At 43.0% G+C, this 17860-nt stretch overlaps 1 protein-coding gene and 1 pseudogene across 3 annotated transcripts in view; both read left to right on the plus strand.

The window, feature by feature from the left end:
• STRIP2 (striatin interacting protein 2) overlaps nt 1-6258 on the plus strand; it is a 38964-nt gene extending 32706 nt beyond the window's left edge. For all 3 annotated transcript variants that reach the window (XM_028526123.2, XM_036010899.1, XM_036010900.1), the window contains exons 19-21: nt 2085-2189; nt 3479-3683; nt 5431-6258. In XM_028526123.2, the coding sequence (XP_028381924.1) occupies nt 2085-2189; nt 3479-3683; nt 5431-5681 (561 nt within the window). In that variant the 3' untranslated portion in view covers nt 5682-6258. The remainder of the gene's footprint in view (nt 1-2084; nt 2190-3478; nt 3684-5430) is intronic.
• Nucleotides 6259-9561: 3303 nt separating this feature from the next.
• Nucleotides 9562-10716, plus strand: LOC114507339 (annotated as a pseudogene).
• Nucleotides 10717-17860: the final 7144 nt, after the last annotated feature.

Raw genomic sequence — 17860 nt, forward strand, 5'->3', positions numbered from 1 at the left:
CTTAAGAGGTGCTCTGAAAGGGTAGGTTTTGGTCCCTGAACTAAATCTTTAGATCCAAGGTATATACAAATATTTTTTTGCAAGAGTGGAAAGTGGGCAATTTTTTTTTTAACTTTTGCTGGTTGAAAATGAGTAAAGGTCTTGCTTTGGGTAGCGTAAAGTACTGGGAACAAGAAAACGTGGCCAAGTGCTGATGTTCGCAAAATGTATCTCCCCACAGAAGTTTCCACCTTACTTAATATGCTGAGTCCTGCCAAAAAGAGAAAGAGAGCGGAAAAAGGTGACCCTTCTAAAGTGAAAAAGAAAAAACATTCAAATCTGGCAAATCTGACATGGCAACCATGGAGCTGAAGGCCTGCTGGGAAAACGATTATCTGTTGGGTTGGAACCAGGCAGAAGGCTTGAGCAGGGCCCACTCTGAGCAGTATGTGGTGATGCAAGGAGTGGGGCTAGTGATGGATATCAGGAGGCGTTGTCAGAAAGAAAGGAAAACAAGGCCCTGGACAGGTGGCACTCTCTTCAGGAGGGAATTGGGGCATCCTTCCTGGAACCCTTAAGACTGAGCTCTAAAGAAAAGACAGCCACAGTTAGTTTGCTTTTGCTCAAGACTACACTTTTAAACCAGCCAGAGAAAGTTGAAGTAAATCACAAAATTATTGGATGGTCAGAGCTAAAAGAATCTCAAAGATTATCTCGTTCAACCTCTGATAGGAAACAGGTGAATAATTTGCTAGGGCAAAACCGTAATCCAGGTGCCCTGGCGCCTATCCCAGCGCTGCCTCTGTAAGGCCATACCTCTACTCCAGTTTTACTCTTTGGGGGCTAAGGAACACCAGGCTTTCAGTGCTGCTACCATATATTAGGCATCAAGATGCAGTGCAGGTGCAGTGTATATTTTTTGTTTCCTCTGCTTCTTTTTAAAAAATAAACACTTGAAAGTCCATCTCCTTTGTTAGCCACACAAGATGCAACATTGATAGAACCTGGTCTGTTTTGAGCAAGCCAGACTAGCTGATGGACTGGAGTGGAAACTCCCGTGGAAGTTTCCCTTAAAAGGAAACAGATGGGTCCTTGAGATGAGTCCCAGGACTGGGGCTCATTCTAAACACAAAATTGAACATTTACTACAGGAAGGAGAACACTTTTTCTAAATAATATTTCTAAAAAGTTAAAACTTTTTAACCCTTAGTCTTATTTTCATCTTGGATATTCAGTCCACGTTACATGTATTCCTGTCTTGCTTCAACTTGGAGAAAGGAGGGAAAACTTTCCATCCACTAGACAGCAGTTCACATCTGCACATCTCCTACTCCTGCATTCTGCTGTCACTTTGTGGATGCGAGGAATTTCCAAGATGTTGGTTTGGCCACCGTGCATACTCATTGATGTATACAGCTTCTGACACCAGTGTGTGTTTACAGGCCCCCAAATCCATAGGGACTCTTTATTTTTGTCCCTGAATGATGTTTCTATGAGTAGATACCTGTTTTGTAATCTGACATCCATCTGTTATATCTGGTTGGGTGCTCACAAGATATCAAGAAACATCCAAGAGAAACACCTGGTTAGAATGAACCATCTGCCATTTTTTTTTCTTCCATGCCGGAGAATTAAGCAATGTACTGCAATATGGTTTGATAAAGGAGGGCGGAGGTTGATTTTAAAAACCCAGCCATAATATCAGATCCATCCGACAGTTTGAAATCTACCAGAATAACTCCTAGCAGTTACAAACATAGCTTATATAAGTGCAAACTCTACGGGGGTAGAATTCTATCATCTCTGCTCTGATCCTAAATTAGAAAGCTACACAAGAAAGCTTGCTTGAATGAAGTTCCTATGTTCTTGTGTCAACTTCTAACCAGTTCTTGTTCTACGTACAGTCTTCCAGGATTGGCAGCTCTTGTATTTTCAGATTAAAGATATTGCATGTTTGAGGCCTCAATGGGTGAAAAGCAGGATGGTTAGGAGGTAGCATTTCGTATGGAAGGCCTCATCTAAATTGACCAACAGTGACGTCCAAGCATCTGTGGAAGCAAAAGCCTTGTAAGTGTTGACATAATGACGGGTGCGCCTTATTACAGGAAGCTGGAGACAACAACCAGTTCTGCTGGAGGAACCTCTTTTCCTGCATCAACCTTCTGAGGCTGCTCAATAAACTGACCAAATGGAAGCATTCCAGAACCATGGTGAGTGAGGACTCAGACTATGGAGGTGTCCATCTGACTGAATTGTTTAAATCTTCAGTTAATGTTTATGGACTTCCTGCTTTGCAGGCTCCATAGATAGGCACTGAATGCTACGTGATAATGAACCCCTCCTAATTCTGGACATTTATTCTATATGAGATAATTATTTACATTTCTTTTTGGAGAACTGAATATGGACTCTCCCTCAGTACAGCTCTGGTAGGGAAGTTAGCATTGTTATTTGGATTATAGTCACAAATCCCAAATGATGCAGGTCTAAGATTATTCATTTCAGTTTGTTTGTAATTATGAAAGATTGGAAACAACCTAAATGCTCATTAATATGGTACCAATTGATTAAATCACTTATGGTGCATCTGTAGAATATAATACAATTAAAATGAATGAGGCAGTTCTATACCAATATGAAATAATTTTCAAGGTATATTGTTTTTTTAATCTTTTTAAAATTTATTTACTGACTTTAGAGGGAATGGAAGGGAGAGAGAAGCACACACATATCAATATGTTATTATACTTATTTATGCATTCATTGATTCATTCTTGTATGTGCCCTGACCAGGAATTGAACCCATAACCTTAGGGCATTTGAACAATGTTCTATCTGAGCTACCTGACCAGGGTGAGATATATTGTCTTTAAAAAGCAAGGTATGGAACAGTATCACAGGATATGTAGTTGGCTATCATTTTTGTTAATAAAAGTAATAAATGCATACTTGGAATTACCTTCAGAAGACAGATAAGAAATTGCTAACAGTGGCCCTGGCTGGTGTAGCTCAGTGGAGTGAATGCCAGCCTGTGAACCAAAGAGTTGCCCGTTTGATTCCAAGTCAGGGCACATGCTGGGAGTTGTGGGCCAGGCCCCCAGTAGGGGGCACGAGAGGCACTCACACATTGATGTTTCTCTTCCTCTCTTTCTTCTTCCCTTCCCCACTCTAAAAATAAATAAATAAAATATTTTTTAAAAGAAAAGAAAGAAACTGCTAACAGTGGAAATGAGATGTACGGTTGACAAAATTTTTTGCACTTTATATCATGCACTATGAATATTAGAGACTTTTAATTGTGAAATATAAATAGGGTGGTTCCTCTGTGTTCTTGAAGACTAAATCTAAGCAGAGCCTGGACCATAGATTTTTCTAAAAGCTCCCCAGGGTAATCTGAGGCCAGCCAGGTTTAGCTTAATCTGTCTATGAGCTGGAAATTCCAAGTAACTTTAGATTTTCATCTATCTCTCTTCGCTCTCACCCCTCGTTAAATGGGCAGATGCTAGTGGTGTTTAAATCTGCTCCGATCTTAAAGCGGGCCCTGAAGGTCAAACAGGCCATGCTGCAACTGTACGTCCTGAAGCTGCTGAAAATACAGACCAAGTACCTGGGGCGCCAGTGGAGGAAGAGCAACATGAAAACCATGTCGGCCATCTACCAGAAAGTGCGCCACCGCATGAATGACGACTGGGCCTACGGGAACGGTGAGTGCTCCCGGAGCTCCTGACCTGCACCAAACTCACGAACGTCTGTCTCCGCTCTCGTGGTGCAAATTGTCACATGTTTTGGATGAGAAAATACACAATTATAAATTAGGTGCTGGTAAAACAAACTTGAAGGCGCTGCCCCCATCCAGCATGTACCCCTGCCCTATGAAAGTACACTTTAGTGAACAAGTAAACTGAGGGGTGATTACCCCCTTTCCAACACATTCCTTTAAATGCCAGATTTCTCCAAGAGATTTTTAAAATTAAAATAACTTTATATTATTACAAAGCAATTAGAAAATACAAGTAAGCATTTTTTGATATTAGTGTTTTAATCCATACTTTTATAACCCAAAGATTGCCACTGTCAACATCCTACTGTATACTCTTCCAGATTTTTTCTCTCTATATACATATATATTTTATTAAAATGAAAGCAAATTGGCCCTGGCCAGGTGGTGCAGTTGGTTCAAGCGCCATTCCACATACCAAAAGGTTGTGGGTTCAATCCCCAGTTACAGCGCGTATCGAGGCTGCCAACTTGGTCCCTGGTTAGGCGTGTTTGGAAAGTAACCCGTTGATGTCTCTCTCTTTCTCCCTCTCTCTTCCTTCCTCCCTCTCTACTATAAGACAGAAAGCACAATTAACTGTTTGAATTCTTATAGAGTTTTAAAACATGAAAACGTTTTATCCTGCAAATGGCACTTCTGTTGTTGCTGCCATCATGAGCTGAAACCCTAACTGCACTTCCTTGGGATAGACCGCTGAGTGGGGATAAGAGATCTGAGGAATACAGATCCTCGCCCTGAAACAAGAGTCTAAGCAGAATAAATGAATAACGGAGATTGTCTGTTTTCTGTTTTTACCTCCATGGAAGCCTTAATCTCACATATTAATATAAACTGGCACAGATTTATCATGTGCCGGGGGAGGTCCTAGGAAGTCAGGAAAAGTCTTTACTAATTGGTTTATTCTGATTCTTTGTTGTACCCCTTCCTGCCTCTTCACATTCCTTGAGAGCTGGTGATTCTGCTCAAATGGGAAGCTCCCAGCCCCGAGAAGAGCTCAAGAAAGGGAACTGAGTTGCCATTTTGAAAACATAATCGGCAAGTCCTCAAATAACATCGTTTTGTTCAATGTCGTTTCATTATAATGTTGATGAGACGTCTTTGGAACTTAACTCTCATTTATATGAATTAACCTCTGGTAAAATTGTGCCGCTTGCAGTCACAGAACCTTTTGATGATGTTAAGTGAGGACTTACTGTACGTACAACTAGGAAGAAGGTGAGAGAATGAAAAGGAAATACAGTAAAAGAAGCCCGCCTCCCTCAGGGTCCTCATTTCCTTCTCGGTGGTGATCACTCCTGCCAGTTTCTGGACTACCCTTCTAGGGACTGTCTGTATGTGTAAGTTTATGTATGTGAGCATACGTGTATTTTTTTAAACTTAAGTGGCAGAACGTTATTTACTTTTTACATTGCTTTTACAGAAAGGGAAATCCTGAGCCATTCCATTGTTGGTATCCTGTACACCAGGGGTGTCAAACTCATTTTCACCCGGGGCCACATCAGCCTTGCGGTTGCCTTCAAAGGGCCAAATGTAAAATATGTAATTTCAGCTCCTTAACAGTTGAGGAGTAGCTACAGTTATACAGTCCTAAAATTATTTCGGCCTGTGCTCCGTGGTAAGGGGAGCAGGGTCTGGAACTGTGTACTACATCTGTTTCTCTCTCCCCATCACAGACATCGACGCTAGGCCGTGGGACTTCCAAGCAGAGGAATGCACCTTGAGAGCCAACATTGAGGCTTTTAATAGCCGCCGATATGACAGGCCTCAGGACTCCGAGTTTTCACCTGTGGACAACTGCTTGCAGAGCGTGCTGGGGCAGAGGCTGGATCTGCCTGAGGATTTCCACTATTCATATGAGATCTGGCTGGAAAGAGAGGTGTTTTCACAGCCCATCTGTTGGGAAGAGCTGCTCCAGAATCACTAAGCTCTTGTCAACAAAGCATCCGATAGATGGGGGTTGGCTCCAATAAATGGTGCTCTGCCTACCCTGCTCATTCAGCCTCTGTTTCCAGCCCTAGAAGTGCTTGTCCAGGGGAGAGCTGGCCCAGTCCAAGGACATCCAGGGTAGTTCAGGACATTCTGGGGGCCACTGTGCCCGGCCGGAGATAGTGCAAGCATAGGATCCCGAGTCACACAAAAATGACAAACTTCCTCTGGGGTCGTTTGAGTGCTAGGTGGCCTTGGAAATCTCTTGCTGGTCTTTGACAGGCTCTTTTGTGGGACTGCCCCTTGCTTGAGTTTTACCTGGAACTAGCCCCGGCTCTGCTGGCCCCAAGAGTGCGAACCAGTTTACGATAGCATTTGGCCCGTGGCATTCATCGTGGTAATGGGAGGTGCATGTCACAGAAGAGGGAGGGCATTTTCTTCTTGCTCCCCCTGGATTCCTAGGACTTACCAGAGGTTTGGCAAAACCAACTTTGAAATTAAGTTTGTATTTTAAATTTAAAAATTTGACACCCCTTTCTAAAATCATTAGCTCTGAGGTGATTTTGGAGCACCTGCCACCTTCTTTGTGAAAGATGATGATGTACTGTTACCTAATACTGCATGTTAGAGAAAGGTGTGTGGTAGAAAGTGTCCTTCCTTTAGTCCCTAAGAAGTGTGTGTTTGGTGTGAAAATTGTTTCCTTGTGCACTCTGTGCAGGGCACGGAGTGTCCGGCCACAGCCAGTGTGAAATGGTCACGCCCACCCTAAGGCGGTTCCAGGTTTCTTCTGAAACTCCCTTAGTCTTAAAATGACTGAGTACACTGCAGAAAATCATTATTTTCATCCAATTTATTTTGTAAATGACCAGTTAACTACAGACGGTTTTATTTATTGATATGGTGTGCCCATTTGTGTTTGTGATCGATTATTGAACAACAAGATAGCTAACCATTTTTTTTCTCCTATGTTGATTAGTGATTACATTTTCTTCTTTTCTGTTAGTGGTCTCAGAGTGGCATGTGGAGATTTAGCAATACTGTTTCCACCTAAAAGTATTGCATGTTTCTTTGAAAATATGAGTTGATGTACCAACCTCTTTAAACTTCTCTTATAGCAGAATCACATACTTCCCACCAGAAACAAGGTTTTTAGAAGTTTCTGATTCAATCAGAATTATTTTATTTCTCTTCTATCCCCACACTTGTCATTTATATTTTCAAGCTTTTTTACTTTAAGCCCCCCTGTCCCCAGTGTAGACACTACTGGATCATTTTTCTGACTGCACTGAGCCACTTTAATTATACCAGGAGGTGTATTCAAAATTGGTTTATTTATACTCTGTCCTTTGTCAACCACGGTATTGTCTGGAAGTCATGATTAAGTTACAAGCCATGTCCAGAGGAACTGTATCAAAACTCTAACTAAAACTTGGGTTCCACCTCTTTGTGCATTTAGGGTAGCAGGATTTCTGTTTTTTATGGAAAGGTCATGTAAATATGTAATAGGAGAAATTTCTTAAAATAATTCATAAATTTTATCAAAATTTACCTAGCATATCATATATGAATGCTATTAATCTATAATTTTAATGTGATTTAAGTAAAAAGATAATTTTTAAGAAAAGAGCAGTCATTAATCTATTTCTTTTAAAGCCCATATAGTATTTAATTTGTTGTCAAGAACAAAGAAGTTGACCTTTTAAAAATATGCACGTGAATGCTTTCTGAGGCATAGAAGTATGACAAACCTCAACATTTTGTACTTTCTTACAAATCTTCTCTAAGGGAAGATTAATTCTCAGTGCAGATGGAGAAATTGCAGCACCGAGGATAAGTGATCAGTTTCAAGTCACATCGTTTCCCCACTGACTTGCTGGAACAGCCATTCGGGTACTGACAGCCAGCCCCACGTGTTAAGGCTGAGTGTCCCCATTTGAGAACCCATGTATGTGGTCAGGAATACATTCAGGTCGGTCACCATCCGATGGCAATCACTGTTACTTCATAGAAGAATACTGTTTGAGTGATTCATTAAGTAGAGGATTTTTATTTGTATTTCAGGAAAGTTTTTGTTGGTTGTTGATAACACTGTTTATTTACTGAAGCACTTTAATAAAAAGAAAATTGTACTGGAGTTAGAAACTTGGTCTTTCAATTCTTCAGCACAAGAGAATCTTAGAGACATACTAGGTATAGAAAGGACGATTATAATTAAAGACAATAGATACATAAAATCTTGTATTAGTATTCCCTGGGAGTAGCAACTGAAAAATCTTACGACAAACCTTTATTTCTTTTTCTTTAAACCGGCATTTTTTTGTGTTTTTTTTATTTATTTTGTCTAGAGAGGGGGGGTAGGGAGAAAGAGAGGGAGAGAAGCATCAATGTGTGGTTGCCTCTCACGTGGCCCCCACTGGGGACCTGGCCCACAACCCCGGAACGTGCCCCGACCAGAAATCGAACCCAGCAACCCCTTGGTTCTCAGCCCGCACTCAATCCACTGAGCTACACCAGCCAGGGCAACAAACCTTTATTTCTTGTTCATGGGTCTGGGGATCAGCGGCAGCTCTGCTCAGCTCCACTCGAGCTCCTCTAGACTGGCTGTGCTCCACACACCTTCTGGCACTAGGTGGACGGAACAGCCCCTCCCTGTGGCATGCTATTCTCAGAAAGGGCAGGAGCAAGAGACCAAACCATACTGTGCAAACACATTTAAAGCTCCCGCTTGGATGTGGCATAAGTCAAACTGCCCGTATGCCATTGGCCCAAAGCAATTCACATGGACGAGCCAGCCACTGGGCCAGCGAGGCACACTTCACCTCCAGGGAACCGGCTGCAACCAGACTGCCATTGACACTGAGTATCGGCAGCCTCCCAGGGAGCTCTTAAGATTGGTAGTGGGACTTCCTTAGACATTCTGGAGAATTTTGACAGATTTTCAGTGAGCCTTTGAAACAACCCATTTCAGGACTTTATACTGATATTTTTGGTTTTGGCTTTCTTGACTTCCCTCATCCACAGCTCCCTCCAGCTCTTCCATCTGACAATAACCACTGTTACATAAAGATAATCCTACAGACAAGTGTCTTGGTGGTTTCTGTTTCTCCCCCAAGTAGGTGTGGCAAGTCTTTCCTCTTTCCTCTAGTCCTTCTTGAGATGACCCGTATTTACAATAAAACTAACGGAGATGAAGAATGTAGCTGAGGTTCTGGACCAAAAATGATGCTGGTTCATACAATCAATTCATGACCTTGATCTCATCAATGCTATAGTTAATGAGCTAAGTAACCACCTTAACACCCAGGCTGTTGGAACTCTGGGGATTTAGGTGTTTTTGTTCAGGGTGATTTTCAGAAGCTAAGAAAATCTAGCCATTATTTCCGAAATACTAGACATGGCCAATTAACATCTGCTCTGCCTAGATTTTTCTTTATTAGTATGACGAGAATGTTTTCGGTAATAAAATAACATTTTACAAAATATAGAACTTAGCTATAAACATTTATAAAACACCAGCAGGTTCTATGGCAGTTAGCACTATCTTACATGTGTTTAATACTAATACATACTTAAATACATATTTTATATGATTCTTTTCAACATGAAAGACATCAAAAGTTTTAGAGTAAATACAGCCATGGCATGATTTTATTATCTGTATATTATAACCATTGTCTTCCTCTGGGCCTCCCCCTGCTTTCTCATTTTCTTAACCAAAAAAAAAAAAAAATATATATATATATATATATATATATATATATATTAGTGGCTTTCCGCACTACCCAGAGAGGGCCTCAGACGGCGTTGTTCTTGCTTCCCACACAACTTAAAGGGAAACTTTCACAAAGTCCAGAGTCCTTTTTGGCCCGTAAACAAAGGGGGAGGATATCCTCAAACTCCTTGCAGCAGGAACCCACTTAGGTGGCACCAACCTTGACCTCCAAACCGAGCAGGTCATCTACAAAAGGAAAAGTGATGGCATCTACATCCTAAATCTGAAGGGAACCTGGGAGAAGCTTCTGCTGGCAGCTCGTGCCATTGTCGCCATTGAAACCGCCCCTCCCCCCAGTGGCAGAGTCATATCGTCCAGGAACACTGCCCAGCGAGCTGTGCTGAAGTCGGTGGCTGCCACTGGAGCCACTCCCACTGCTGACCGCTTCACTCCTGGCACCGTCACTAACCAGACCCAGGCAGCCTTCTGGGGGCCAAGACTGATATTTGGTGGTTACTGATCCCAGGGCCAACCACCAGCCTCTCTGTGGCCTCTTACGTTAGCCTGCCCGCCATTGCTCTGCGTGACAGACTCCGCGCTATGTGGACATTAGCATTCCTGGAAGCAAATGGGGCTCACTCAGTGCATCTGATGTGGTGGATGCTGGCCTGGGAAGTACTGCACATGCGTGACACCATCTTCCGTGATCACCCACGTGAGGTTGTATCTGCTTTCTACTTCTCCAGAGATCCTGAAGAAATTGAGAAGGAAGAGCAGGCCGCTGCTGAAAAGGCTGCGTGGCCAAGGAGGAGTTTCAGGGTGGATGGACTGCTCCGGCTCACGGGTTCACCGCTGCTGCAGCCTGAGGTCGCAGCCTGGTCCGGAGGCGCAGGCGCCCTCCACATCTGGTCGGTGGTTTCCTGCTGACCACTGGTCCGCTCGGCCTGCCACTGAAGACTGGTCTGCGGTCCCCAGGGCTCAGGCCACCGAGTGCGTAGGAACAGTCACTGAGTCGTCTTAAGCTGTTCTTCCACAGACTCTTAAACAGAACTGAAATAAGGTTGATAGAAAACAAAGTTTCTAAAATGTGTGTCCATTAAAAAAAGACTATAGTGGTAGTGAAAAGAATAATTTACCTCCCTTATAATCTCAACACTGAGCTATTAATGTGTTGGCAATTTAACAATATGAGGAAATACGTAATCTCTACAACAGGGCAGAACAAAGGGAGAGATCAAAGCTCTGTTTATATTGGCAACAACACGCAAACACTTTTAGAAATGTTGGCGTAAGTCCTAATTGGTAATTTTTGGAAAATACGTGAGTTACCTTATTTTACTTATTTTTCCACTAGTGAATTTTCAGTAGTGGAAAATCACCTGGTATTCCTTCAGGATTCCTGGTCTGGAAAGTTTATGGAAGTTTATGGAAGGTAAGTCCCGAGTACCTTACACCTTCAAACACTTTTTCCAGGTGAATGTATTTGCTAAATGTTTGGCTAGTCTAATATCCTTAAAATGGTAAGCCTCAATGTTTGAAAGGAAATTTTTCTCTGGGAGTATATTCTTAAATTGAAAGGGATCTGAGATCGTGTAGGCTGATCTCTGTCCAATGCGAGAATTGCTTCAAAAGCATCCCCCAGTGCTTCTCCAGCCCCTAACATTCTCACTGACAAGAGCCTTATGACTTCATAGTTTCTATAGTAACAACGAAGTGCCGACTGCAGAATTAAGTACCTCAGTACAGTCAACTTGTGGTATCATTTAGGCCAGAACAACCATGAGCGTTTATGGAATCTACAAACTTAACTTTAGCTATTAGTTGCACCTTTTTTCCCCTATATTAATTTCCAAGGGCTGCTGTGACAAGTTATAAGAAACTGAATGGCTTTAAACAAGAAAAGTGGATTTTCTCACAGTTCTGGAGGCCAGAAGTCGGAAATCCAGGTGCCAGCAGGATGGCACTCCACCCAGAGGCTCTAGGGGAGGATCCATTCCTCACCTCTCCCAGCTTCCGAGGGCTGCAGGCATTCCTGGACTTACACATCACCCCAACTTCTGCCTCGGCGGATGGATGCATTGCTTCCCCCTCTTCTCTCTAAACTCCCTTTGCCTCTCTCAAAACAATACGTCTGACTGAATTCAGGGCCCATGAGGATAAGCTCCTCTTCTCAAGATACTTAATTACATCCTTTCCCATATAAGGTAGTATTTGCAGGTTCCAGGGACAAGGAGGACATAAACATGTATTTTGTGGGACCAGACCATTCATCTACTGGTAAACAGCAATATCGATGTATGTGCTCTCCCTCTGTCATTATTAGAGGTGTAAGGGGAGACCCAGAGGAGGTTATTTTTATTTGTAAAATGCGTGTGGTTATTGATGTAGTCAAAGGAGATTCGAGTGAAAAAAGAGTTTCAGGCTTGGGTAGATTTTGTGACATGAGGATGAGAGGTGTAAAACTGAAGAATACACATACGTGGATATTTGGGGTCAGAATTAAAATGTAAAAATTCAAGTAAGTCCTCAGAGTACACAAGGAAAACTGTAGCCTCCCACCCCAGATCCCCATCTCGTTCTTCATAAGTCCACACTATCGTATTTTTTTTTTTACCCTTCAGCAAAGTCCATGATAATACCCATCTCCCACCAACTTTTTATTTTTACACAAGCGGGAGCACAATATATTCTGTGCTATACTTGCTTGTTTTAAAAAAGTCATTTATCCTGGAGATCCAACCTTTCTATATCACTACTCTTATGTGACTATTCATTTAATATAATAAATAATTAAGTCAAACAATTATTCCCTAATACTGCTTGCAAATATAGTTTTCAGCTAGGAAGAAAGGTTAGAAGACAGAGATGGGAAGAATTGTATGTGTGTGTATGTGCATGTGTGCACACACATGTGTGCGTGTGTGTGCACATGTGTGCGCATGATGGGTGAGGTTGAGGCAGACTCACTCAATTCTCACGGCAACAGGCTGCAGCAGTGTGACACACAGCCTCCCGCCGGCAGGCCTGGCCTGTCAGACCCCAGGCCCCGTGAGTGTAATGAGACTGTGCCTGAGTGGGCGGCGGGGAGGGGTGCAGACTGTCCTCTCCTTTACACTTTTATCTTACAGAAAATAACCAGAATCTTTCTAAGGAATTGCAAGAAGGCAGAAGTCATCCCACCTCTGCTCAAACACCTTTGATGACAGTGACTTCCGTACTAAATAAGACAGTGCCATCTGTCCCCTTGCCTTCAAATGGAAACATTACTGGAGACATGCTGTAACTTCTTGTTCACATGCTTAATGGAGCTGGCGTGACAAAAATCCTCTGTGTGGATGCCTGTGAAAATATGTCTTCACCACAGGAAGTGAGATGTTTTACCCAGAAAAGCCACAATGTATCAGATTGAGTGAGAGTGCTGGACCCGGCTTGGTGAATTATTATATCCAGGCTCTGACTATTAGCTGTGTGATAACTGAAAGGCTATTTTACTTCTCTATATCTTAGATTCCCCATCTATAAAATGGGATCATACTACCTACCTTCTAGAACTGTAACGATTAAGTGAGTCAATGTGCATATAGTGCTTAAAATAATGCTTGCACTCTGACCGGTGTGGCTCAGTGGGTTGGGCATCATCCCACAAAGTAAAAGGTCGCCAGTTCAATTCCCAGTCAGGGCACATGCCTGGGTTGCAGGCCAGGTCCCCAGTAAGGGCAAAAGAATAATTCTCTAGATCAGAGACCAGCAAACTACAGCCCACCGGCCAAATCCAGCCCACCAACACTTTTTATAGAGCCCACGAGCTAAGAATGATTTTTACATTCTTAAATGATTGAGGAAAAATCCAATGAAGAAAAATATTTTATGACACATGACAATTTGATGAAATTTAAATCTGAGTCTCCAGAATAGCTTTATTGGAACACAGCACGTTCATTCATTTACATGCGATCTATAAATGCTTTCGCTCCACAACAGCAGAATTGTGTACTTGCAAAAGAGGACGTGAGGTCCTCAAGGCTAAAATATTTACTGAGTTTGCTGACCACCCTTGCTCTAGGTAATTTCTTCTGAGCCTGCCCAGCTGGTCCCACTGCACCCCAAGGTTCTCCCTGCTAGGACCGTAATGGCTGACCAGAGGAAATTACCTTTAAAGGACTTTTTTTTTGTAATTTCCTCTACAATATCAGGGCTATGAGTGAAGTGAATGCAGTGCCATACTGTTGAACTACATGAAAAGAAAAAGAGAAGGAAGGAAGGAAAGAGAGGGGGAAAAAGACACTACCAGAGTAAAAAGTAGAAAACAGAAATGTTTAAATGGAACTTCTAAGATAGTGATAGAATATTCTGAATTTGGATATTCTAAAAATGCATGCTTCTATTCTGGTAATGTTATATTTTTTAAAAAAGAACAGCACAGTTAACGTTACTATTAATAAAGAAGACATAAGGACGTGTATCTATAAACAGATAAAATTAACTAATGCTATTTGGGTGTGGGTTTGAGTGGTTATCTAAATTTAGCATCATCTTCCAGTTTTTACAGGAAGATTTGTTCAGTTCTTGTAGAATAAAGAGATCTTCAGTCCTAAATGTTAAGTGATTCTTAAGTGGACTGGTTTTAATTTTTTTTAATTTTTAAAGAAGGTCATACTTATTTATTTTTAGAAAGGGAAGAGGGGGAGAAATATCAATGAGCAAGAGACACATCAATCTGTTGTTCCCACATGCCCCCTGACCGGGAACCGAACCCGCAACCCAGGTGTGTCCCCTGACCAGGAATCAAACTGGCAACCTTTCGCTTTGTGGGACGATACCTAACCCACTGAGCCATGCTGGTCAGGGTGTGGAGGGGTATTTAAGAAAAATGCACATGTTCTCAATAATATTATGATTCTAACTATAACCTGTGCTCTGTGTTCTAACAAAGGCTGCTTCTCAGCCATACACCTCAAGGTCAATGCTAAGGCTTTCTCCAGGGCAAAGACCGAAGATCCATTTGGTCAATGGGAAAGGGTGCTACCACTGAAGTTGTTCCAGTTGTCACCAGATCATTCACTTCATGTCTCACCTGCCCACTCACAAAGCACGCTTTCTTGTGCTTTAAATATTTATTCCAGCTTAAGGGAGGTATAACTGACAAAATTGTAATGTCCAGGGTCTGGCAGAAGTAAGGCCTGCTTGAGTGTGGTTGGCAGGGTAGTAATATGGGTATGATAATGTATAGCTTTATTTTGAACATTTTACCTAAAATGTCATGTGGTAAACTTGAGTGTGATATTGTTATGTTACAGAATTACATGCTTATGATTTTGTAATAAAAGATCTTGTAATAAAAAAGAGGTGTTATTTGTGCCGGACCCTCTACTTAAAGTGTATAACATGATTTAACATTCATATGTGTTGTGAAAGGATTCCAACAATCAAGTTAACACATCCATCACCTCATTTATTTGTTTAGCTTTGGGTTAGAACATTTAAGTTCCACTCTTAGCAAATTTCAATCATACAGTACAACATTATCAACTATAGTCACCATGATATAGTTAAGATCCTCAGACCTTATTCATCTTGTAACTGAAAATTGGTACCTCTCCCCATTGCATTTCCTACCCACCCCCCAATTTTATCTTTTTTTTTTTTTTTTAAAGATTTATTTATTTATTTATTTTTAGAGAGGGAAGGGAGGGAGATAGAGAGAGAGGGAGAGAGAAACATCAATGTGCGGTTGCTGGGGGTCATGGCCTGCAACCCAGGCATGTGCCCTGACTGGGAATCGAACCTGTGACACTTTGGTTCACAGCCTGCGCTCAGTCCACTGAGCTACGCCAGCCAGGGCGAATTTTATCTTCTTAAGCAAGGCCTGGAAACAACTTGAACTTACAATGTGTTTTCACATGCATTCTATCACATCAGCTTTACAGCAACCCAAGGGAAGAAAGTGGAGCTTAAGAAATTGCTCAAAATTGCTTACTGAATAAGTAGTGAATCCAAGACTTGAACCCACACCTTCTGGCCTCAAGGCCAGGGCACCTTCCTGAATAATTCCGGTGTTTAACATCACAGGCTGGACAGCTGGGCAGAGCTGGCTTTGGCTCTGCTTGTGTGAACTAGGGCAAGTTACTTACTCTCTGACCTCATGGGCACCTTGAGAACTTAACAGAAACTCCGTATGGGTCATAGGGAGGCAATAATGCCATCGTGCTCAGCATGCTGCCTGCCATCTGTGCTCCTTCCACGCTATTATTTGCGTACAAAATGACGTCTAGTCTAAAATGGTGAACATGTCAATGGAGGAATCAATGTGTAAGAATTGCCCAAGGATGCACAAGCCTTGGTGATGGAGACAGGTGAGTCAGAGGCGACAAAGGGCAGAAAGCTGGAAGGGCAGTTTCACCACCAACAGGGGAAACTAAGAGAGGCTGACAGGAAGGCGAGATGCCCGAGGTCCAGGGAATAATGAGGCCTGAGGACTGGAGCTCAGTTGGAGGCCATTATTCCACGGTAGACACTGTGTCATCCCAAGACAGGTGGTATGTCATGTGAGGAGACACTGAGGAAAAATGGCAGAGGGCTGAGGACTGGACTTTGAGATGAGCCAACACGTGGAGCGCGGGAGAGACAGGGGTTAGCTGACCGAGCGAGCAAGGGGCGCAACGCACATCTCAGAAACAAGTGCGGAGACTCCGCAGAACGGGGAGGGGGCAACATTAACTTAGCTTCCAAGGTCAATGGGAATGAAGAAATTGCTGGGCTTGGCAGAATGAAGGTGATAATGCTTCCCACTGAATCATGAAAAGTATTCCTTTAACTTCTTTCACTACTGCGCCGGCATACAAAGACGAACCTGAAAGAGGCTGCCTAGTGTGGATGGGAGGAGACAAGTCAACGTATTTCTCCACCAGAGGACTTGGCTGACCTGAATGTGCACCAGGTGTGGGCAGTGATTCATGAGCCCGCAGAGATGGTGCCGTTTGCACTGGGCCCTGAAGACGGGTGAGGGGGAGAAGGCATTCGGGGTGAAGTGGGCTTTATAAAGCGAAGGCTGAGAGGTGTGACAATGCAGCAAACTCCGGAGACTGAGGAGTGTGGCAAAAATAAGGCATGTAGGGCTGTGAGAGTGAATAAAGCTAGAAAAGCAGACTGAGGCAAGATTTTTCAAAGGCCATCAATACCACCCCAAGGAGTTAACGGTCTAGGAAATACTGTATTTTCCAGACTATAAGATGCACCCCCCTGCCCCTGCCCCACCCCAAATTTGGGAGGAATAATGGTTGTTAATGCTGCTGTTGAGTTCTGCTTACATTTACACTTACATTTACAATATGTTTTCACATTGGTGAAATATTATGTTATTTATGTTATTAAAAATTTTACCACATTTTGTCTTCAAACTTTTTTTCCCTATTTTTCTCCTCCAAAACCTAGCTTCAGACCATAAGACCTAGTCTCATGGTCTGAAAAATACAGTAGTCATTAAGGGTTTTTGAAAGTGGGTGAGACATGACCCTATGTATGTGAGAACAGGCTCTGGAGGGAGGAGTGAGGGAAGCGTCAGAGGAGACCAGCCTATTGTTGGGTCCGAGATGGCTGCCGATGCCATTATCCTCAATGGTATTCGGATATGAGGAGTGTTCGATTTTAAATATGGTAGAATTTAGGTTCCTAAGAGCTAAACTTCATGGAGGTATAATCATTGTGTAACAAAATGCACTCACTTGAAGTGTATGATGAATTTTGACACATATACACACCTGTGCAGGTTCAGCGATCACACAGAGTACTACTCTCGGAGGGTCCCTGTGCTCGGGGGTTAACCCTCTTGAGTTCACAGTTTTGAAATTCTCAATTTACCTTTGAATTTCTGTTTTGTAAATGAAGTCCAATGGGAGAGTGCATTGTGTTGGGGGGTGGGGGGCTTGGAGTATGTACTCCTGAGTCTCATCTGTCACCCCCAGCCCCCTAACCCTGACACCCACCCTTTCCATCCCTACCCCCTCCTCAGGGTCGGGCTGGCACCTGGTCCCAGGGCAGAGCATGGCTGCCCCCCAGCACATTCAGAGAATGACATGAGTGTCTCACCCATCAGCACCCAGGTACTACGCACAGCCCGGCCCAGAGGTGGCGCTTGCTCTGCGGGGTGGCAGTGGGGTGGAAGCCCGTGGGGAGGGAGGATACCTGGAAAGGGGAGCATCCTCGCCCCCTGGGGAAGTACAACATTAAGGAGCAAAACAAAACAAAACAGCACAATTGGTTCATAGAGACCACAGAAAAAAGGAAAAGTTTTATAATTTAGTACCTTTAGTGGCATTTTTATTTCCTTCTTCCCCACATTTTCATTTTGTGCTGAGCCGGGAAGACTGCACAGCCAGCCCTGCGCTGGTGTGCTGGCCGCCACAGCCAGGACGCAGGCGTTTCCATAGCTCCCGGGGTCCCTCCGAACCCTGGGCAAGTCAGTCCCC

Source organism: Phyllostomus discolor, chromosome 10 (assembly GCF_004126475.2).
Source record: "Phyllostomus discolor isolate MPI-MPIP mPhyDis1 chromosome 10, mPhyDis1.pri.v3, whole genome shotgun sequence".
Classification (NCBI taxonomy): domain Eukaryota; kingdom Metazoa; phylum Chordata; class Mammalia; order Chiroptera; family Phyllostomidae; genus Phyllostomus; species Phyllostomus discolor.